Below are 20,408 nucleotides of genomic sequence, written 5' to 3'. Positions count from 1 at the left end.
AGACAATTAAAACAATTACAATGAACTGTGTGGGCTCTGCCTACTTGAGATCCCTTTCTCTTTCTCTCTCCTAATCTCACTTCCCAAGGTGGTGAGCTCTAGTCCTGTCTAAGTGGAAAGAAGTACCCTTTTCCTGGCTCTTTGTGCCAGGCCTAGGGGCTTTCATGAGGTGGGGCTGGTGACTACACATGTCCCCAAATGGTTCACGAGGATAAAAGGGCTGTGGAGCAGGGCCCAAGGGTCTGGCCCTTGTCCCACTGGGGACCTGGGTCTGGGGTCTCCAGGGGGTACAGCTTGGGCTATTGAGGATGGAAAGGGGTTGAGGACTGGGCCGTGGGCACAGGGCTGCCCAGGTCATTGGGACTTAGAGGTACAAATCCACACCCTAGTTCCTGGGCAAAGAGCCAGAATCACAGAGTCCAAGCTGACCCTCCAGAGTTTATTCACTTTCAGTGGTACTGGGCCAGATGGAGCCTTCGTGGCATCTGACCCCAGCAGGGCAGGATCCTGGATCCCATCCTGCTAGGGCGAGGAGCGGCCTGTCAGCGTTAAGGCTTTCAGGAATCTAGAAATGACGGAAGGGGTGTGGTCAGTCAGGTGGAGCCCTCCCTCCGCCTCCCAGGCCACGCCCTCCCGCCAGGTTTGGTCGGCCTCACACCTTCAGATTCGTCCCCAGCCCCTAGGTCGGGCTCCGGCTCCAGTTCTGGCTCTGGTTCTGTCCCTGGCTCTGGTTCCGGATCCATTTGGGGTTCCAACTCCGGCTCAGCCCCTTCAGAGGTCTCAGCTTCCAGCTCTGGCTCAGTTTCCTCGAGGGTTCCGGATTGCGCTGCCTCGGAGTCCTCAGGACCCCGGGCCTCATCGCAATCTGAAGCTCTGGGCAGCCAGGGGCATGCGGTCCCTGAGCCAGCTTCCTCAGGAGTCCAGTGGCCTGGGCATGGAGGGTCGTAGCTTCGTTCTCGGTAGCCTGCGGCGGAGGTGGGAGTGTCTCAGGCTCATTTTACCCCTCTGAGGTTTCCTCTGCACACATGCGGGTCTTTGGGGAAGACCTCAACTCCGTGCTCCCACGCCACGCCCCCTCCTCTGACATAGGCCCCGCCCCCGCTCTCACCCGTGCCCACGTGCTGCCAGTCCCAGGCGGGGTCGGGCGCGCGCACGGTTCGCTGGGCGCAGCTCAGCAGCTCCTGGCAGGCGGCTTCGCCCTTGCTTTGCACCAGCAGCAGCAGGCGGCGTACCCTGCGCTCGGCATCAGGCAGCGCGTCCAACGCCTCGTATTCGGGCCCGGTGAGCACGCCCCGTGCCAGCAGCGCATCCAGCAGCAGCCCCGAGTCCGACTGCAGCGTCTCTACCAGGCGTTTCCGCTCGCGGTCGATCGTCTCTGATGGCCTCTCCTGCGTGTTGCCCATGGTGAGGGCTGCATGGGAGGTGGGGGGAGACAGGGAGTGGGGGCCGGAGCTCCCCTGACCTTGACCTCTCTCCCAGGGCCCCAGTGAACACCCGTGACTGGGGTCTAAGTTCACCTCGATCTCGGCAGTCAGCGGCAGGCCAGCTCCATAGTGCAGCACAGGATCCGTCCTCCTGCCTCCCTGGCCTCTTCTGTCCCATCTCCTCAGGCTCCTCCTTCGGTCCATAAATGTTAACTGTGGCTTTCCAAGGACCCTTACCTACTCTGACAGCTCTCCCCAAGCATGTCCTCCCTCCTGAGCCCCTGCCACCTGCAGATCCTGCGATCAATTCAGACCCAGTTTATCCAAACTAACTTCTCTTTCCCAACCTGCTTCCCCAACTTAACAGGCAGAAAGACCTACAACTGATCCTGATACCCCACACCCAGCTTGCAGTCAAGTTCTTCCCAGTCTTTCCAATATTTCTGTCAACGTCACCACTTACTTAGTCTAGCCTTTCACTTCCATCCTAGACCCTGCAGAGCCCCGAATCCCCCCTCTCCCAGATCCCGAAGTGCTAAGAGCCTCCGCTGCTCCTCTCACCAGCTGGAAGAAGTCCAGACCCCTTATCCTGAGGTCCATCCTTCCAGGACAGGCCCTGCCCCTGCACCACCTCACCAATGCCACCACCATGTTGTAACCCCAAAGTGGTCTCATGGTCTCTCCTGGTTCTAATACCTGAGCAGGGATACCTGAATTCTCTTGAGTCTTAGCTCTGACCGAGATCTCCAGACATCACCTGAGGCCAAACTGTCTCCCTGCTGCCCTGGGAATGATTTACAGCCATCATCTTTAAGTACCCAGGGCCCAACTCATAAAAGCTACCAGCAAATATTGAATTTTCACTGTTTTCCTCCATAGATCCTCCCATTTTGAGAGGCTGTCTCTCCCAAACAGCAGGTGTTAGGCAGAAATTAATCTGCTTTGTTCATTTATTGACAACCAAGGACAATGGCCCATCTCCTCTTGGGTGGCCTGACCCACGCAGCAAGGCCCCTGGCATTAAGGGCAATTAGGTCAGGCCCTGGACCACTCCCTCTCTCAGCCCATCTCCCCTGGCCTTGGCTTTGTCCACAAAACACCCTCCTGGGTCTCGTCCTCCCTTTGGGGTCCCTCCTTTACTTCCTTACCTGGTTCCAGGTCTAGGATTTGGTCCTAGCCCCCATCCTGCTTCCCAGGTCTCACTACCTGGTGTCATGCTATGCCTCCCTGGTCATTTCACCCCTCCTAGCCATACTGAAGTGTCAGCCCTTCCCCCAGGCCATGAGCAGAGACCAGGACTACCCTTTACCCCTCTCTCTCCCTTCATGTCCCATCAGGGACAAATGCTACTCCTCCACTTCTCAGTGAGTTATCAGCATCTCCCTCAACCCCTCTATGGTCATCTCATCTCCTATAAGTCTCTCTCAGTACCGCTCACTCCTATCCCATCACTCCCACAGAATAGCGACTTTGACAACTCTCTGGGGTAGGGCTTTTGTCCCCATTTTACAGATAAGGGGACAGGCTCAGCGAGATCAACTGGCAGAAGTGGAATCTGACTTGCTCCAGCCTGAACTACAAGGTCTCGCCAAGCAAAATGTCAGCCGTAACTACCTGTCCCCCACACCCCCACACCCCCACAGCTTATCAGAGAGAATCCAGACTATCTGTTCACTTCCCACCCCCTGGACAGCCAGGCTTTCCCCCACTTCCCTCCACCACTCAGTACTGGCACTTCCCAAACTTTGCAGATGCTGTTGCCTAGGCCTGGAATGCCCTTTCCTCCCTCCATGCTGTGGATCCATCCTCCAAGATTCAAATGTCCCCTCATCCACCCCAATGCCTGAGTGTCCCACAAGCAGACTGGTTCCTTCTCCTCTGTACCCCAGTGAACAACATATACCCTCACCACTAGGCTGACATCACTGCACTGTGTACTGTGGATCCTCTGCCCTCTTCTCTTGAGGTTTCCAGAGCCTGTCCCCCAAATCGAGTGCAGGAAGGGAGGGAGGACAGAACCCACTCTGTACAGGTGCAGAGAGGGAGGGGGAAGATTAGACTGGCCCCTCCTTCTCTCTCACGCCTCCCCAAGTTCTTTTCATGTTAGCCTCCTCCTTCCATTACCCCGAGTCCTGTCCTCTGTCCTGTCTGGGGTGCAGAGACCCCAGCTGGTCCGGGTCCTCTCCCTGAAACTCAATGCTCAGAAGTGAATACCGAAGTTATCTCCTTCAGTGGTCACAGCCCAGATCCTTCCCGGAGCACCAGGCAGCTCCAGTTACGAGGCGTGGACGGGGTCTCTGCCGCCCTCCCCACCTCGCTCCCCGCGCGTCCGTCTGCTAGGGAGCGAAGGTGGTGGAAAACTGCGGGAGCCTTTGCGCACGTGCGAACCCTTAACTCCCCTCCACCCAGGCCCAGAGCTAGAGTCCTGCCGAGGGGCGGGGCTCACAGACCTCCTTCGGGCGCGGCTGGTTTTGGTGGGGTGCGGATTTTGCCCAAACTCAGTTTCTCTTCCCTACCGCAGCCGGGGGTCGGGGGGGGCTCCCGCTCCGTGCGCTCCCGGCGGCCCCACTCACGGGTCGAGCCTCGGCGGGGCAGGAGATGACAAGGCAGAAAGGGCCGGGTGGGGATGGAAGCAGCAGCTGCGGCGGGGGCGGGGCGGCCAGGGCTGCCGGGAACCGCGAGGGGGTGGGGAAAGGGGGCCGTTCTTCCCGGGACGCGGGGAGGCAGGCCACAGAGGTCGCGTACCGCCTGGGCTCGTACACGTAGTCGGCTTTCCCTCTTCACCCCGGGCACGCCGGCTGAGTCGGGCAGGGGACAGTTAAGCCCGCGGACCCAAGTACCCCGGCAATTCCCAGGCGTTTTACACCTATCCTCTCGTCGACCCATCTCTGCCTGTCACAGACAAGGCTCAGAGGAGACCAGCTTACCCAGGCTCACAGAACGGATGCACTGCGGTGCCGGGTGTGACGCCAAAAGCCCCCGCTTCCCGGAGGTCGCAGTGGCCACGCGCCAGCCCTGGATTCGGACCCGGAGGATGGGGCCTAAGCAGGAGAACTAGGGGCAGGCTCCCCAAGCACCTCCACCCTTCAAGGGTTCCTCGATTAAATATTAAAGCCCTAGGATCTGGACGCTGCTACGAATGCCAAGTCGCCCCCCACCCATGACTTCTGTGCTCCATGGTCGGTAGAGAAAAGAGAACAGAAACACAGAAAAAAACGCAGTTTTATGCAGGGCTCCGTATTGGAGAGGGGCTGCCAAAGTAGGAGGGGCTTCACTCAGCCTCCAGCAGGGGCTCAAGGAAGCCGAGCTGGGCGTGCTACCGGCCAGCCCGCCCCCTCAGCCAGGCTGGTTTCAGAGTGGAGAGGGCTCTCAGGGGGAGGGGTTGGCCCCTGGGCCCAGGTAGGAGGCGCGGCTCTCAGGGGTGCTGTAAATGGTTAAAGCTCCCGGCAGGCTGAGGGCTGGGCCTCCCAAAGCGGCTTGGACATCCAGCAGGAGTGGTGCCCCCAGCATGGAGTCCTTCCCTAGGAGGAGCGGGGCTGTGCTCAGCGCGGAGAAACGGTCGCCTCCTTTCTTCAGGGAAGGAGAGCCTCACTCGCCTTGCCCTCCGCTCAGTTAGGATGAAACATCCACTCTCAACCTCCCCACTCTCTTCCAGTGGCTCAAGCAGCTTAAGCAGTACTCTGCAAAGCAGCCTGACTCGGGGGGATTTCCCTCCAAAACACCAACTGCCCAGCCCACACAATCGTGGTAGCTCAGGCCCCTTAGGGCCACCCCCAGGTCCTGAGTCACCACAATTATTACCTGGCCCTGGAGAATTTAACCCCTTGACCGCCAGCTCAGTCTCACCCTTCTCTGGAACCAAGGGCTGCAACTGCATAAGAGAACCCCAGGAAGCAGCTGGGGAGGGGAGCTGGGGCTTTGGCTGAACAACCCTGAACCCCCTGCCCTCCCCACCCCCATCTTACCAGGGACAGCTCCATGTCTAAGTCCATGAGAGTCCACTCCCGCCCTTGGAGGCTGGTGCCCAGCACCTAGGGGGAGCTCTGGGTCAATGGTGTCCTCCCCAGGCTGCACAAACAGCTGGACCCCACCAAGCCCCATGCCCCTGCCCTACTGAAGGTGTACTCACATCTAGGGGCCCTGCAGGCTCCACACTTTCAGGGGGGGCCCGAAGCAGCATTGGAGGCAACAGACTCTCCGGGCTTCGGGCTCCTCTCTCCAGGTCCAGAGGCCCCCTGTGCACGGAAAACTGCCGTTGGCCTGCAGTGCCCAACCCCACCCCCCATTAGGTTCCCAAGGAACCTGAATACATCAGGATCTAAATCTGACAACATATAGAAAATGCTGGAAGAGGATCCCACACACACACATAGAGGGGCACACAGAGAGTGCCTCTGCCTCCTACTTTTGGCCTGAGGTTTGGGTTGTGTCTCCTCCCTATGCAATTATCAATACCAGTGGTTCTTAAACTGTTGTGTACTTTACAATCTTTACAAACACCCCAGTGGTTGCATTTAAAATGCAGATTCCTGAGCCCTACCACTGAGATGTTTCCACTTTCCACGGGCCTCTGAAGCTGGTACTCCTTAGAGCAGCTCTGAGAAATCAGGTGACACCGTGGTGCCCAACCGACGCCCACCAGCCCCCTGAGCCAGCCACCAAGGGGCAGAGAAGGCTGGGAAGTCTGGGGGCTAGTTAGTGCTGATCTAGCTGCAGAAGTGGCCCACAGGGCTTACAGTCAAAAATGGTCTCTCTGCTCACCTGTCAGGAACCTCCCTGGGGCCTCTTGGTTCAGGCTGCTGGGCACTCCTGGGCCCCTCGGGGCTGAGGCTCCCTTTCCCCTCCAGGATGGCCTGCACCACAGCCACAGGCAGCGGTGGGGGTGCTGTCACGCAGAAGTCACACTCGTTTGGGGCCAGGGCCAGCCCGGCCTCGCCTTCCCCCCCTGGGCTGGCTGGCTCTTCTTTGAGCAGTGCCAGGCCCTTCTCCCTGCACCAGAGAAAAGCTTCAGCCAGACCCTGGCACTGACCTCTCCCCCATCCCCACAGCCATCTGGGCTGCCAGGCCCTCCGCCACAGGCTCCCCAGAGGGCAGCCCCTGTCCCTCTTACCTCCTGCCACCACTGGAGGGAGAAAGCCTGGTTCCTTCAGGGGATGGAGAGTCTTCCGGAATGTCAGAGATGATGCGGCCCCTGGCCCTGTGAGGGCTGCTGAGGCCCAGGGTGGTCTCTGGGAGAGGCTGTAAGTAGAAGATGAGGCCCAGCCCTTCACCTCAAGCCACAGGGTGAGCCAGAACCCAACCAGTACCACATGGGCTAGATCTAAGGGGGAAGGTTTGAGGGAGGAGGCTGGGCCCATGCTGGGGAGCCTGGGTCTGGTGGGAGGGAATGCTGGCCTCCATCTTCTCTTCTTTTTGGGGAATGGGGAAAGGGAACAGGCTCTCCATAAACCGAGCTGCGCTCTAAGGAAGAGAGGAGAAGCAAAAACCTACCGACTGGATAAAGTAGGGGTCCTGCAGGAGGGCACCAGGTAGGGGGCAGGCGTTGAATTTGGCTGGTGTTGGGCACCCCTCATCCAGCATCAGGGACCTGTGCAGGGTGGCCAGGGCACAGGCAGGGGGCTGGGTAGGTTCATCTCCCATGCCCCTCAGCCTGCACCACCTCCCTCCCACAGGCCCCAGCAGCCAAGTCAGCAGAGCTGAGGCCTGTTGCCAGGGCATCAGTCACATGCTGGAGGCAGAAGGGGCTCCCCCCAGAGATGGGGGCCCTTTGGGGGTAGAGAGGGGAGGGAGGGAGCATGGTTTGAGACCCAGACCCTCTGCTGTTGGGATGCTTTGGGGTGAGGGGGAAGGGGATAACGGGGTGGAAATACGGGGTTAAGGTCCTGGAACTGAGGGGTCTGAGAGTGGGGGTTTGGTGGTAGGGTTGGGGGTAGAGGGGGAAAGCCCTGGAAGGGGGCCCTTGGGGGGATGGCCATTGGGTGAGGAAGACTGTAATGCAGGGAAAAAGAATGAGGATTCCAGGTGAAGGGGCTTCTGGAGGAGAAGGAGTCCTGCCTGGGTTTCTGTGAGGGTCCTGGAAGGGGTGGGGGCGTCCCTGGGTTTCTCACTCACAGCTTTCTCTTAGTTCCTGTGCTGCTGGACCCCGCCTGAAGTGGCCCAAAGAGGCACTGGATCAGCTGAAGAGAAAGCAAAGGGTTAACTCATTCTTTGGACCTTGCCCCCCACCCTAATGAGGCACTCCAGGTGGCTTCCAGGACTGGGGGGGGGTACGTTCAGGAGTGAGAGAGAGAAGTGGGGTAGGGGGGAGAGGAACACCTTGCCAATGACCCGGTGCTGCTGACCGTGGCTCTGCCGCAGCGTCACCACCTCCCTCCACAAGATCTCGTTCTGCCTGGGGGAAAGGCGTGGGAGGGTGCTGAGGCATCTGAGAGTTCGCCCGGTCACCACCCCCCACAGAATGGCAGGCCTGAACCCGCGCCCACTCGGATGATCATCCGTCCATAGACAACAGACTTCCTCAGCTCGGCCCATTGGTCTTGATGGAGGCGCCAAGGCACGAGAGAGGAAGGAGCTGCCCAGAAACGCCTGGAAGCCAGTGCCCTCTCGCCCAGACCCCCCCTTCCCCCTCCCCATCCTCCTCCGCCCCCTCCCCCGCACTGCCTGAGCTCCCGCAGCCGCGCCTCGGTGCTCTCCTGCACTCCCCGAAAAGCCTGCACCTCGCCCAGAAGCCGGCCCAGGTCCTCAGGGCGCCAGCGGCCGTCGTCGCCGCGCAGCGCAGGCACCTGCAGGTGGGAGGCACCCTCAAGTCACAGTCGCAGGAAACAGCTGTCCCACCTACACCCGGGTTTGCTGGTTCCTGCAGGCCGCCCCCACCTTACGCCGCACGCGTTCCAGTAATTGCTCTCGGCCGCGCACGAAGCTCGGGTGCTGGAACTCGACGTGGTCCCGTTCCGGCCTCAGCAGGCCACCCTGCTCGATGCTCACCACCTTCCGAAAACCGTCTAGGGAGTAGGGCGTGGGGGCGTAAATTGCCCCGTCCCCGCGCACCAAGTCACCCACGCCCGCGTCCCGCCTGGCCCTAGGGACTCACACATGTTGAGTTGCCGCACAAAGCTCGCCATATTGCTGTGCTTGAAGTACTGGGGCAGCACTTCCTTGGCGAAGCGGCTCTGGTCGCTGACGAGGAAACTGGTCCCGCTCTGTGGAGAACGCCGCCCGCCCACCCACCGTGCGGGCGGAGACCAGACGACACCGTGAGCTGTGCCCGCCCACGGCCAAGCCAGCGCTCTAGCGCGCGCATACACACTCGCACTCACTCTGGGGACTGAGACTGCCATTCGTGGGAACGTGGGACGAGGCCAGGCCAGAACCAGCTCTGGCCTAGCCTGGGGCGACCACAATCTCCATCCCAGCCCACCCAGACTCCGTACTCGGTTCTCTGAAAGGAGGAGCAGAGGCCAAACCTGGGTTCCAGCCCCGGACGGCTCCCAGACCCGCGATGTGACTCTGAACTAGAACCAGGCCCAGCCCTTCCCTTCTCCTGGCCTCTGTGTTCCAACCTGTCTGACGGGCAGGGTGGGAACTAAATGACCTGGAAGATCCTTCGGGTTCTAGGTCTCCTCCAGAAGGCTCCTACCCTTTCCTCTGCCCAGAGGAAGTCGCCTCACCTCCATCTCGAATACCCCCTCCAAGCCGTCGCATACCCTGGACGGCTGAATCAAGGGACCCTCAGCCCCGTCCCAGGCAGGGATTGGGTGAGCGTGGACGTTCACTGACGTGGAGGAATCCCGGGGACCACTGAGGAAGTCGAAAGGCCCCAGCCCTCACCGGGCTCCAGCGGATCAGGTGGTCGGTGCCCGGGTCGCCCACCAGCGCCCATAGCTTGCCAAGGAAGGCTGGCACGGGGCTAGGGCCCGGCTCCGTGGGCAGCGCGGCTGGCGCTTCCTGCATGGCGCAGTCCCGGCCCCGTTTAGCGCTTGGGCCCGGCCGCCGCGGGCTTGTCAAAGCCGCGGAAAGTGCTGCGTTTGCCGCCCGCTCCGCCCTACTCCGCCTCCCGGCGCCGGGTCAGGTGGGGGCCACGTGCGAACCAGCGGGGCGGGGCTCTGACCGCGGCCTCAGCACTGGCAGACAGAAAGGGCAGTATGTGTGTGGGGGCGGGGGGCGGTAGGGCGGTAGACCTGCGTTCGAGTCCCACCCCTCTCTCAGGCCCGCTGTTTCCTCCTTTGTTCTTCGGGAGAATCGAGCGTACACAGCGTGGTGTGGGCTGGGAAAGTCCTATAAGGCGATGGCGTGGGCATAGTGAAGCCTCGGGTAGAGGGGCAGATAGGAGCGAGCTTGAGAGCGGGAGGGTGGGGGAAGGAGAAGCTGGCCCCCTCCCGCCGAACCGTGGGGCGTTGTCATTCCGAAGATGCGAGTGCCCCGACACTGACCCCCGCAGCCGTACCAGTGGAAGTAAACCTTGAGGTCTCGAGCTCTCCCACCCCTGCCCGGACCCCTCCTCCGGCCTCTGCTGGTTCTCCTCCCTCACCCTTCAGAGCGGACCCGGCCTTTCACAGGACGTAGAGATACTGCTTGATTTATTTCACACTCAACCCTGAGGCATGCTTTGAGCCAGTGCCCTCCCTCTTCCCACGCCGGGGCCGCCGAGCAACGTTTGCAGAGGACTGGGGTTGGAGGAGGGTGATCCCCGTACGGCGGGGACAGTGGGTGTCTGCAGATGTTGACAGCAACGAGTGGACTCAGGTTGCTCCGCGCTGGTACCGACGCCATCCCACAGCCCCCAATTCTCGAGAGGGACAAGAGGCAACAGAGTCCTAAAGGAGAGGACTAGCAGCTGACGCGCCCCGGGGCAAACCCACGCAGCATCTCAGGGGTCACACGTCCGCAGGGAGGGGAAAGAGGGTTTGTCGCCTCACGCCACAAGCGTGGGCCGCCAGGGATGTGGCTCCCGCGTTAGCTTGAGCGTGTAGCTGCGCAGGCGCGGGCAGTGCGTGCGGAAGGCGTGCAGCACGGAGGGTCGCACCACGCAGAAGCAGTGCACTTCGCGCAGGCCCGCGCAGCGCTCTGCCAGCTCTTCCAGCGCGGCGTCCAGCTCGGCAGAGGCGGCAGCGCGCACTTCGAGCGCGCTCAAGGTTGCGGCGTAGTGGCGCGCTGCGAAGCGCACCGGGCCTACGGTGTCCCCAGAGAGGCTGAGGCGCAGCGCAGCCACGGGCACAGCAGGCTGCAGGACGCGCGTCACGCTCTCGGCAGGCAGAGCCGGCTCCAGCTCCAGCTCTACGGCCAGTCCAGGGTGGCGGCGGCTCAGCTCGGCCCAGGCTTCGTTAGGCAGGGGCGGCGCGCGTGCGTCTTCGGGACATGTGCACCGCAGGGCCAGGAGCTCAAAAGGTGCGCGGTCTGGCGCTGCCAGTGCCTCGAGCGCGGTGCGCGACAGGCTGGCCAGGTGCAGGCCGAGGGCGCGTAGGCAGGGGCAGGCCTCTAGTAACTCCAGCACGGAGCCTGGCCCCACGCTGCCCACCAGCGTACTGTTATCCAGGAAAAGGCTGCAGAGCTCCGGGCAGCCGTGTGCCACCTGCAGCACCAGAGCGTCGTCCAGTGTGAACGGCAAGCGCCGCAGGTCGAGGTGGCGCAGCGCGCGGGCAGCCCTACAGAGGGCGTGCACGGCGTCCAGGACGTCGCGGCCCGAGTCGAAGAGCCGCTTTTCTCCGCGGCACTCCAGGCACAGGCCTCGCAGCTCGGGGTTACGGCCAGCCAGTGCGGTCAGCAACTCTATGGCCGCCAGGCGGCTCGGCTCCCTGGACGGCACAAATTCCAGACGTAGATTCTGAACGTGGTCCAGGCAAGCGGACAGATACTGCGGCTGCATGCCTTCTAGCTCACAGTCGCAACTTGGGGGTAGAATGGTGGAGAAAAGGCTTCAGCCGGCCGAGTCCCCGCGACCTGGAGAGAGGCCTCTAACCCACCCCTCAGCCTGGGTTCCAGCTACCATCCCCACTTCCTGCCTCCTCCCCACATACCTCCCTGTCCCGACCATGCCTGGTCGCTCCAAGGTGATGCTAGAAGGGAACTCCCATCCTATCCCTTTAGAAGACTTCAGATGCATCTGCCGCTGGTTGAAACCTTGCCACGGAGAGCCAATGACATTTTAAGAACAGGGCTTTCTCAGCGGTCTTTAAGGAGGCGGGGCGTGACCTCTGGATTGCCAGGTTCACATTTGCCTCTGCTACTTCTCAGCTGAGTAAGAAGTGATTAAATCTCTCTGCCTCAATTTTCTATCTGTGCAACGGAGATAATAATACCACCTATCTACCACATAAAGTTTTAGTGAGGATTAAATAAATTAATATGTGTAAGGCACTTAGAACAATGGTTGGTACACAGTGGGCGGCCAATAAATGTTAGAAATGATTACACTTTTTGGGGGGGGGCTTGTGCGTGTGGAATCTTAGTTCCCTGACCAGGGATCGAACTCACGCCCCCTGAATTGGAAGTGCCCAGTCTTAACCACTGAACCGCTGGAAGTCCTGATTACGCTTCTTAATATGGGGAGAGTCACTGTATCTCCCCAACCCCTGACTCCACCGAGCCAGGGAGAAGGCGGGAGGAGGAGGAGCCTGCTCACCTGATGTTCGTGTTGTGCCACACAGTGCTGCAGGTGGCAGCGGCAGCCCAAGCTCTGCAAACCCTCGCAGCAGCGGCGCGGTCCCGCAGGGGCAGGTGACGGAAAATGAGTGCCAGCACTTCCTCCGGCAGTTGTTCTCCAGGCTCCGCCATGGCCGTGCGCGGGGTCGGGGTTCTGCTGCAGGAAGGCCAAAGTGTTGAGGGAAGCACCTGGAGCCTACGTGTAGAAATGCTTGTAGCCCAGGAGCTGCTATGTAATTTGCAGAGCCCAGTGCAAAATGAAAATGTGGGTCTCTTTGCTCAAAACATTATTAAGGGTTTCAAGACAGCGACAGCAGAGCATTTAACCAAGTTATTAAACCAAGCCTGGGGCCCTGTGCAGTGCACAGGTCACAGACCCATGAAATCTGCCCTGGATGCCGAGGATCTCTGATTCTCCTTTAAACTACGTTCTCACTTGTTGAGCAAATCCACGTTTTATGCTATATTAGAAGGAACTCAACCACGACCGGTGCACCACGTTGATAAAGCCGAATACCGGATTTGGGATGATGCTATGGGATCTTTCTTCTAGTTACCAAAGTTTTCTCTGAGCAAGTTGGAAGGCGGATGCACAGGCTCTGACTCCAGACAACCACGTCCTCCCCCCAGCTCAGAGGGCCCCTCTTGCCTCCCCCTGCCTCCCTCTACTACACGCTTACAGCCTCCAGATGGCCCAGACTAGTCTCACAGGGGTCACTGAACTGCTTCCCTTCCAATTTCGACCCTGAGTACTAGGGAAGGACTAAGCCCAAGCACCGAGGACCATTGAAATGAGGCATTCTCAAAGGATGCGGGGCATCAGAATCACTTGGACACTTGTTCACACTACAGATTCCACGGCCCCACCTACTAAGTTAGGCTCTCCGAAAAGAGTAGGGCCCAGGAATCTGAATTTCAACAAGCTCCTGTGGATTCTACAGGCCTCAAGTTGAGAAACCCGGTCCTAGCCCCGCCAGTCACTAGAGAGTAAAGATAGGGTTAATAGGGCGGGATCATTAGGGAAAACTTTTAATTGGCAGAGACCATAAGCCAATCAGAAAGCAGGGACGCGGGTGGGGCGCAACCGAATCCGCCCAGAGAAGGGAAGCTCTTTCCTCCACCTCGCAGGGGGAGGTGTCCTGAGTGCTTCCAAGAAAAGGCCGGCGGGGCGGAGAAAGTCTTGGGTTTCTGGGGCCTGAGGAACCCTGGGTTCAAGTTCCGATCCTGAACCCCGAGCAGCCCAGGCTCCCGTTGGGCGGCTTAGGTTCAGCTGGAATTCGGCAGACCCACCTCAGAGCGCGGTCTTTGTTGGAAAGTGTGCGTCCTCTTTGAAGTTGCCAATTTTAGTTTAAGGTGCTTAAAGGTTTTCGTACCCAACGTTTCACGCCACTGGCCAGTTTTCTATTTTCTAGGCTAACGGTCCCTGCTGGAATTTGCGCCTCGCGTATCCTGGGGCTTCTGATACCCTCCGCCAGGCCTGAACTTGGGACCCACCGGCACCCCGTTCAGAGTGTCAGGGAGTATCAGAGATCAGAGATCTTCGAGCTCTACCATACAGAAGGCACCAGAAACGTCTGGTCCTCAGGGGGCGCCTCCTTGTTGATCCATCCGTTGCCCGCTGGAGGAAGAGGAGCAGCTCTCACCCTGGGGCCCTCCGGCCTCGTAAGAACCACAAGTCCTCGAAGTCCCTTGCCGCGGGCGGTTCTTCCTGCCGTCTAACCTCAGGCGCCAGTTTCTTACCTGCTCAGCGGACCCGGTGGGTTTTGCCCAGAGACTGGGGACTGGCGGCGGAGGACAGTGGTGGGAAGGAACCGCGGGGAGCCCGAGGGGCGGGACGCCGGGACAGATGGGGCGGCTCGGACTGGGGCACCGCCCCTGCGCTCCGCGCACACCCGGAAGCAGCGCGAATCCAGTGGAGCCGGGCGGGCGTGGGAATCCAGGACGGGCGGAGGCGGCCAGGTTAGTGCAGAGAGTGGGTGGGCTTCCCGGTGCCGGCAGGAGCCGAGGTGGATCCTGGCTCAGAAGCATGGGTGCGGAGCGGTTGTCATCCGCGGCTGCTCGGGTCAGGTGGTGGTGGTGGCCTATTGGGCTGTTTCCGTGGGAGGCGGGAGAGAGGGTACGGACCTTGGTCCCCAAAAGTTCCTTGTCCCAGTTAGGGGATTTCAAGGGGCGGCAGGGCCCTGTGGGTGAGAGGAGGGGGTGGGGCTGTTTCTGAACAGATATTTGAGCAGAAACCCTTTGCTCTCCCCAGCCAGTAGCAAGAGCAGAACTCCAGAACGAGGGAGGCCGGGGAGCTCCTGTCGAGAGCTCGGGAGCGGCCCAGCTGAGTAGGATGCTGGGACTCTCAGCCTGTCAGTCCTTGAGGGGCCACGCCCGCCAGCAGGCCGTCACCTTCCACCCTGCCAGAGGTGGGGCTACCCGGGGACTGTTAGGCCGTGTTAATAGAACGCTGCACCGGCTGGCTCCCGGTCGTAGGGGCATATTTTCTTGAGTCGGTACCCAGCTAAGAGTTCTCAGCTCAGCTAAGAGTTCCTAGGACCCAGCCCGGCCCCGCCCGCAGAGAGGCGGACTCCGGGTGGGTGGGGCGCGGGGCTTCCCGAGGAGGGGCTTCTTTGGAAGGACACGTAGAAAGGAGTTCCCAAGGGCGAGAAGCAAGCCAAGGGCCCCGGCCGCTTCTCAAACGTTATCTGGCCTTCTCGACCTCTAGCCCGGCAGGCCTGTTTGACTTCTCCCATTTGTCCAGTCGTAGTGAGTGTGAGGGAGCTTCCTCCCTCCTCCAGGTTTTCAATGTCCCGCAGGTAGGCCTGCTGGGGAGACCACGGCCCGGTCCCACCCCTACTTACCTACCCCTTGGGGCGGGACTGCATCTATGCGGTTTACATAAAGTAGAATATTGCTAAATACAGTGAAAATAAAAATCACCCCAAGTCTCCCCCTTCCCCAACAGAGGTAAACAATGGTAACTTCCTGTTAATTTCCAGACTATGGTTTTGGGTAAACACACAAGTATTAATATGTTTTCTACCAAAAGATTATGGGGGGGGGATTGCTCAAAAGGTACGTCCCTGTGCTCAGACGCAGGGTAGGGTTATCAAGTATCATTTTTCTTGCCAGGTCTGGGTGATGCTGGAGCGCCCCTGCCCAGGTACTGTCCCAGCTTTGGCTCTCACGTTAGGGTCTGGGGGCAGATCTGAAACACAGAATAAACAAAAATGATTTAGCTCACATAATGGAAAAGTCCAAGATGGGACATAGTGTGATTAGGAGTGCACTTCTTCATCTCTTGGCTCTGTAGCCTCCTGTGCCAGTTTCATTCTCAGTCAGGCTCTTCCCAAGCAGCGGCAGAGGAGAACTACCCTTGCTTCTAGCTCAGCTTCAAGATAGGAAGGGAAACTTATGCCTCTTTCCTATTGGTCCAGCCAAATTTGCAGGTTGATTCTGATTGGTCCAACTTGAATCCTATGCCCAACTCTGAACAAATCATTTCAGGAAGGCGAATGGAATATGCAGATTGGCTAGGCCTGTTTCACTTGCCCAGGCCTGGAGCTAGGGAGTGGAGTTAGCCCTTACAACAGGCATGTGGATTGAGAAAAGGGAAGAGGGAAGGCCCCAGAGGTCAGTCAGGATTGCGGGAGGGAATCTGGGCAGGCGCAAACTACAGGTGTCCTTTGAAGTGAAGCCTGGAGATATAGTAGGAATTCAGGTCAGAAAACCAAAGTGGGGGCTGTGGTCCCACAGGGATCCTGGGGGCTCAAATTTAAGCTGAGGGCATACTATACCAGCACATGGGCCTGGTTGTGCTGTGGGGCATGGGCACCATCCAGGATGAGGATGTCTCCAGTCAGCTTTGAAAAGAGAGACACCCTGGCCTGAGGAGGGAGCAGAACTTCTTTGCTTCTACTGCAACACTGTTCCTCTCCTCTTCCATCCCTGTGACCCTGGTCTCTTTCTCTGAGAAGACAGTGGAGAGACAGTCCTCACTGAAAACCTTGGCTGGGCTGGGCTGGTTTGGGCTGGGCTGTGCAGATCGAGAAGCACAAGGGGCTGCCTGTGGGATGATGAACTTACCCTCATAAGTATGCCAGCTGGGTGGGGACGGCTGGATGTCAGCTGAGGGGACAGCTCGGCCACGTGGGACTGGACAGTTGTCTCCAGAGCTGGGTTGGGGGTGATCTGAATGCCTATCTCTGTCCCCAGGAGGCAAGATGGCGGCTGGGCCAAATGGGCTTGAGGAGTGGGTGGGCAGTGCCTACCTATTTGTGGAGTCCTCGCTGGACAAGGTGGTCTTGTCGGATGCCTACGCTCACCCGCAGCAGAAAGTGGCGGTGTATAGGGCTCTCCGGACTGCCCTGGCAGGTGCGTGAGTGGGCGGGCACTTGGAGAGGAAAGGCTGGCCTGGGGCCTTTTGTGGGCGGGGCCAGGGACTGAGACCTCACCTCTTCAACTCTGTGGGCCTGTGCTTAACCAGCACTTTAAGGAAAAGATTCGTTGGGGAAGGAAGGAGGAAGACACCTGGTTGCGTAGGGTCTGTCTTCTCTGTGTATGCATGTGTGCCCTTGGGTGTAGACTTGTGTCTCTGTGTCTCTGTATGATCTACCTATGTGTGCACTAACGTCCCCCTGCTCCATGCCCCCCACTCCCCGGATCAGCCCGCTCACTGCTGTCTATTAATTGCGCCTCTCTCTTCTTTTCCTCTCTCACTGCAGCACTCCTTGCCCAAGACCCCCTCCCCAGTACCTACCTTTCAGGTCCCCTTTTCCCATCTCAGGGCAGAGGCCACAGGAGGTTGAAGCCGATTGGGAGATCTGGCTCCGGCCTCAGAGCGGCGAGAGCCCCTCTCCTTCCAGGGCGGGGGGAGCCACACTAGGAGGCCGAAAACCTGAGACCTCCCGCCCCCTGCCCCGCCAGCCACCTACCCAGAGGGCTTGGCTGCCCAGGGCAAATGCCCCTTTCTACCCTGCAAAGTCTCTTCCACGTCCTTTTTGCCCACCCTCATTTGGGGCTTCAGGGTTGGGGATAGCGTAGCACACACTCCGTCCTAGGGTGCTCCCTGTGATAGGTCCTGGCCTTTATTCTGGGTTGTTGCTGTTTACATCCCAATTTTGCTTCCCAGCTGGGAGCTCTGGCGAATAGCCGCGCCCCTAGGTCTGGGGATGGGGAGGGCGTCTTACCTCGGGCTTCATCCCTCCTTCGGCCTCTTGGAGAATGGCCCCGCATGGGGACCGCATGCCACCTGACTGCCCGCTTCCGCAGAGAGTGGCGGGAGCCCCGACGTGCTGCAGATGCTCAAGATCCACCGCAGCGATCCGCAGCTGATCGTGCAGTTGCGTTTCAGCGGGCGCCAGGCCTGCGGCCGCTTCCTCCGCACCTACCGCGAGGGGGCGCTGCGCGCCGCGCTGCAAGGGTGCTTGGCGGCGGAGCTGACCCTGCACTCCATGCCGCTGCAACTGGAGTTGCGCGCCGGCGCGGAGCAGCTAGATGCCTTGCTGACCGACGAGGAGCGCTGTTTGAATTGCATCTTCGCCCAGAAGGTGCGGCCGGGCTGGGGCCAGGGTGGGGTGGGGATTCGCGGCTAAGACCCCCACCGACGCCGCACTCCCCTCCCTAGCCCGACCGGCTCCGGGATGAGGAACTAACAGAGTTGGAGGATGCGCTCAGGAATCTGACGTGCGGCTCGGGGGGCCAAGGGGGCGACGTGGAGGGCGCTCCGGCCCCCTCGCAGTCTCTGGCACCCTCTCCGTCGGAGGAGAAGCCACCACCGCCGCCGCCGCCGTCTGGCCAGACTTTTCTGTTCCAGGGTCAGCCCGTAGGTGAGACTCCCGGAGAGAAGCAGAGGCAGGATCCTTGGGAGGATGGAGTTTGGGGAGGGGCGAGGTCTGCGCGGGATAGTCGAGGGGCGGAAATGGAAGGGTGTCCCGAGCTCACTCCGCTTCCCACTCCCCCTGCAGTGAACCGGCCGCTGAGCCTGCAGGACCAACAGACGTTCGCGCGCTCAGTGGGCCTCAAGTGGCGCAAGGTGGGGCGCTCCTTGCAGCGCGGCTGTCGTGCATTGAGGGACCCGGCGCTTGACTCACTGGCCTATGAATACGAGCGTGAAGGGCTGTATGAGCAGGCCTTCCAGCTGCTGCGGCGCTTCGTGCAGGCCGAGGGCCGCCGCGCCACGCTGCAGCGCCTGGTGGAGGCGCTCGAGGAGAACGAGCTCACCAGCCTGGCAGAGGACTTGCTGGGCCTCACGAATCCCCATGGCGGCCTGGCCTAACCTGGGTACCAGAGAAAGGGGCGGTCGGCCAGTTGCCCAGCCAGGGTTTGGAGCACCTGGATGACTGTAGGGTCCCTTCTGCTGCTACTGCTGACCTCCTGTCCACCCACGGGACTCTGAGGCCACACTTAAAACCAGAGATGACTGCCCTCTCCAGGAGTCGGACAAGCACCCACAATGTCTGCTGGGGTGCCACTGGGGGTTCTGTTCTAGATACTAGGATAGAGAGAGCATATGGGGGACCTGCTGCAAGAGGTCTGCCTCACCTTTTCCCACCGCAGAAGAGGGGCTTTCAGCCAGACCTTACCTCTTCATTCATAGAACAATTTATTACTATTCATTAATTCAATATAATTCATTAAGGACCTGCTGTATCCTAGGCATCATCCTGGGTGCTGCAAATACTGTGGTGAACAAAACACATGAATCCTGCCTGTCCCCAGTTCACACTCAGTCTGGGACTCTGAATATTAAGAAACAGTAATAAAATACTACCAGTTTTTTGATGTGAAAAATACAAGGAGTTCTGGGAGCAACTGAGCAGGGGCCTAACCCAGGTTAGGGGTTAGGCTTCCTGGGAGAGAAATGAGTGTGAATGTTGTGGGCGGTGGAATGAGAGAAGTGCAATATTCTGGGCATGGTCAGCCTCAGGTGAGGTCTTGAGGAAGGTGAGAGGAAGGGATTTAGAACAGAAGGTTTAGAGTGGCTGGATCTAGGGGTGGGTGGATTTGCAGAGACCCATTGTTGAGTGGGGGAGGCAGATAGCATGGGGTCAGGTAAGCCAGTTTACAGAGTTTGGATTTTATCTGGAGGCTAGTGAGAGGCCTTTAAAGGGTTTTGGCAGTTAAGGCTGGGAGGCTGGTGAGGATGCAGAGAGAGAGAAAAGACAGTGCCCCAGGCTGGGGCAGTTAGCAGCAGAGATGGAGGGAAGGGATGAACATTGAGAGCTGTTTAGGACAAAGGACAACAGGCCTGGTGACACTGAATGAGGAAGGTTGGAGAGGACTCCAGAGTTTCTGCCTTTGCCAGTTGGATGGAAGGTGGAGCTGCCTGCTGAGATAGGGGCCCTGGGGGAGGTGAAGTGCTTGCTCTGTTTGGCACAAGTTGGGCATGATGTTCCTGTAGAACATCCAGGGAGAGAGTCCAAGGATAGCTGGATCTATAGTTTTGAGTTCAGGAGAGTGTTGAGGCCTAGGATTCAGAAATGTACAGGTGGGAGTGGGTGGGGTGGCCCAGGGGGAGGTCCTGAAGGTCACCAACCAGAAAAAAGAGCAACCCAAAGAGGAAGGAGGAAAACCAGATTTGGAAGCCAGGGGAATACCCACCTGCTGTGATGGAGGCTGCAAATCTGTCAAAGCTGCGGACTGTCCACTGGAGTCAGGGAAAAGGTTACTAGGTGGGGGCTGTTTCTGGGACATGGTGTGGACAGCCTGAAACCAGACCACAGGAGGGATGGGAGGTGAGGTAGCAGAGACAGCCGGACTAGAGGACTCCTGAGAAGTCTGTGACCGGGAGAGTGAGGCTCAGGTTGGAAGGTTTATTTTGTAAGGGAGAATATTGGTGGGAAGAAGTCAGAAGGCACAGTCATAGCCACTGGAAAGAGGATGGCACTGGGTAGCAGTGCTGGTTCTCACAGTCTGCCCTCAGAAACTCTGGGGTGGGGTGGGGCGGGGCGGGGCGGGGCGGAGTGGGTGTTGTCTACTCCAGGCCCCACTGCATGGCTGGGACCTGGAGGCTCTGAGTTCCGAGAAGAGAGAGGTGGCAGCCAGAGCTGGGCAAGGCCTGGGCCCTCAATCTCCAGAGCGCCTCTCTGCCCGCCTGTGTCCACATCAAACCCTTTGCTCACTGGTCTACTTCAGGAGTCCCCCAAGCTAAACCAATCCCTGCCAGCCCTACCTGGCCTGCAGTGGGCCCAGGCTTGGTTATTTCTTCCTGCAGGAGGCGATGATGGCCTGGGGCACTAGGGAATAAAGAACTCAGAACTGCCTCTGGAGAGACAGACTGAAGTGCTCACCTGTGAAGTTAAAGCAGACAGGGTTGGCCCCCTTCTCCTGCATCCAAGTGGATGGATAGGGAGAGGGGCAAGG

The 20,408-nt window shown here is 59.5% G+C and overlaps 3 protein-coding genes and 1 long non-coding RNA gene across 27 annotated transcripts; 1 reads left to right on the top strand and 3 right to left on the bottom strand.

The window, feature by feature from the left end:
• Nucleotides 1-31: 31 nt before the first annotated feature.
• Nucleotides 32-9,487, bottom strand: LOC118885943 (heat shock factor protein 4). 11 transcript variants are annotated; one of them, XM_036835151.1, is made up of 19 exons: nt 9,201-9,487; nt 8,515-8,623; nt 8,298-8,425; nt 8,082-8,206; nt 7,740-7,815; nt 7,536-7,600; nt 6,915-7,011; nt 6,535-6,662; nt 6,186-6,413; nt 5,554-5,659; nt 5,390-5,455; nt 5,226-5,295; nt 4,352-4,439; nt 3,998-4,222; nt 3,334-3,448; nt 1,518-1,617; nt 1,109-1,411; nt 659-964; nt 402-565 (listed from the first exon to the last, which is right to left on the bottom strand). In XM_036835151.1, exons 1-19 carry the CDS (start codon nt 9,372-9,374, stop codon nt 558-560), a joined length of 2,517 nt encoding a protein of 838 aa, XP_036691046.1. In that variant the 5' UTR covers nt 9,375-9,487; the 3' UTR covers nt 402-557. The 11 variants fall into 11 exon arrangements, with proteins under 11 accessions (XP_036691049.1, XP_036691046.1, XP_036691048.1 ...); XM_036835153.1 differs by having other exon boundaries at nt 7,740-7,811; nt 8,141-8,206; XM_036835152.1 differs by having other exon boundaries at nt 9,252-9,487.
• A 123-nt stretch (nt 9,488-9,610) lies between these two features.
• On the bottom strand, nt 9,611-15,575 carry FBXL8 (F-box and leucine rich repeat protein 8). 5 transcript variants are annotated; one of them, XM_036835179.1, is made up of 3 exons: nt 15,289-15,575; nt 12,043-12,216; nt 9,611-11,308 (listed from the first exon to the last, which is right to left on the bottom strand). In XM_036835179.1, exons 2-3 carry the CDS (start codon nt 12,192-12,194, stop codon nt 10,336-10,338), a joined length of 1,125 nt encoding a protein of 374 aa, XP_036691074.1. In that variant the 5' UTR covers nt 12,195-12,216; nt 15,289-15,575; the 3' UTR covers nt 9,611-10,335. The 5 variants fall into 5 exon arrangements, with proteins under 5 accessions (XP_036691074.1, XP_036691075.1, XP_036691073.1 ...); XM_036835180.1 differs by lacking the exon at nt 15,289-15,575 and adding an exon at nt 13,803-13,906 and having other exon boundaries at nt 12,043-12,219; XM_036835178.1 differs by lacking the exon at nt 15,289-15,575 and adding an exon at nt 13,803-13,885.
• TRADD (TNFRSF1A associated via death domain) lies at nt 13,688-19,163 on the top strand. Of its 10 annotated transcripts, none has more exons than XM_036835185.1 (6): nt 13,717-13,818; nt 15,177-15,207; nt 16,260-16,418; nt 17,316-17,593; nt 17,671-17,872; nt 18,011-19,163. In XM_036835185.1, the coding sequence occupies exons 2-6, from the start codon at nt 15,186-15,188 to the stop codon at nt 18,319-18,321; spliced, it is 972 nt and encodes a 323-aa protein (XP_036691080.1). In that variant the 5' UTR covers nt 13,717-13,818; nt 15,177-15,185; the 3' UTR covers nt 18,322-19,163. The 10 variants fall into 10 exon arrangements, with proteins under 10 accessions (XP_036691083.1, XP_036691080.1, XP_036691082.1 ...); XM_036835181.1 differs by lacking the exons at nt 13,717-13,818; nt 15,177-15,207 and adding exons at nt 13,960-14,021; nt 14,314-14,470; XM_036835182.1 differs by lacking the exon at nt 13,717-13,818 and adding an exon at nt 13,971-14,021 and having other exon boundaries at nt 18,011-19,162.
• LOC118885951 lies at nt 18,209-20,266 on the bottom strand. Its single transcript, XR_005017593.1, has 3 exons — nt 20,218-20,266; nt 19,647-19,751; nt 18,209-18,322 (listed from the first exon to the last, which is right to left on the bottom strand). It is a non-coding gene; the product is annotated as an uncharacterized LOC118885951 (long non-coding RNA).
• Between the last annotated feature and the right edge of the window lie 142 nt (nt 20,267-20,408).

The sequence above is a fragment of the Balaenoptera musculus genome, chromosome 19 (assembly GCF_009873245.2).
Source record: "Balaenoptera musculus isolate JJ_BM4_2016_0621 chromosome 19, mBalMus1.pri.v3, whole genome shotgun sequence".
Lineage (NCBI taxonomy): Eukaryota > Metazoa > Chordata > Mammalia > Artiodactyla > Balaenopteridae > Balaenoptera > Balaenoptera musculus.
This window is presented reverse-complemented; position numbering and strand designations above follow the sequence as displayed.

Bases quoted from the DNA above. Each gene is read 5' to 3' on its own strand.
- LOC118885943 (XM_036835151.1), bottom strand. From the start codon at position 9,374: ATGCAGGAAGCGCCAGCCGCGCTGCCCACGGAGCCGGGCCCTAGCCCC. The intron at 4,440-5,225 runs GTAATAATTGTG...GTCCGAATCCAG, and splicing joins GTTAAATTCTCCAGGGCCAG to GGCTGGCGCGTGGCCACTGC. The intron at 1,618-3,333 runs GTGAGGGTATAT...TATGGACCGAAG, and splicing joins GCAGTGATGTCAGCCTAGTG to GAGGAGCCTGAGGAGATGGG.
- FBXL8 (XM_036835179.1), bottom strand. From the start codon at position 12,194: ATGGCGGAGCCTGGAGAACAACTGCCGGAGGAAGTGCTGGCACTCATT. The intron at 11,309-12,042 runs GTGAGCAGGCTC...TCTACCCCCAAG, and splicing joins TGGCACAACACGAACATCAG to TTGCGACTGTGAGCTAGAAG.
- TRADD (XM_036835181.1), top strand. From the start codon at position 14,395: ATGCTGGGACTCTCAGCCTGTCAGTCCTTGAGGGGCCACGCCCGCCAG. The intron at 14,471-16,259 runs GTGGGGCTACCC...CTCTGTCCCCAG, and splicing joins CACCTTCCACCCTGCCAGAG to GAGGCAAGATGGCGGCTGGG. The intron at 17,594-17,670 runs GTGCGGCCGGGC...TCCCCTCCCTAG, and splicing joins ATTGCATCTTCGCCCAGAAG to CCCGACCGGCTCCGGGATGA.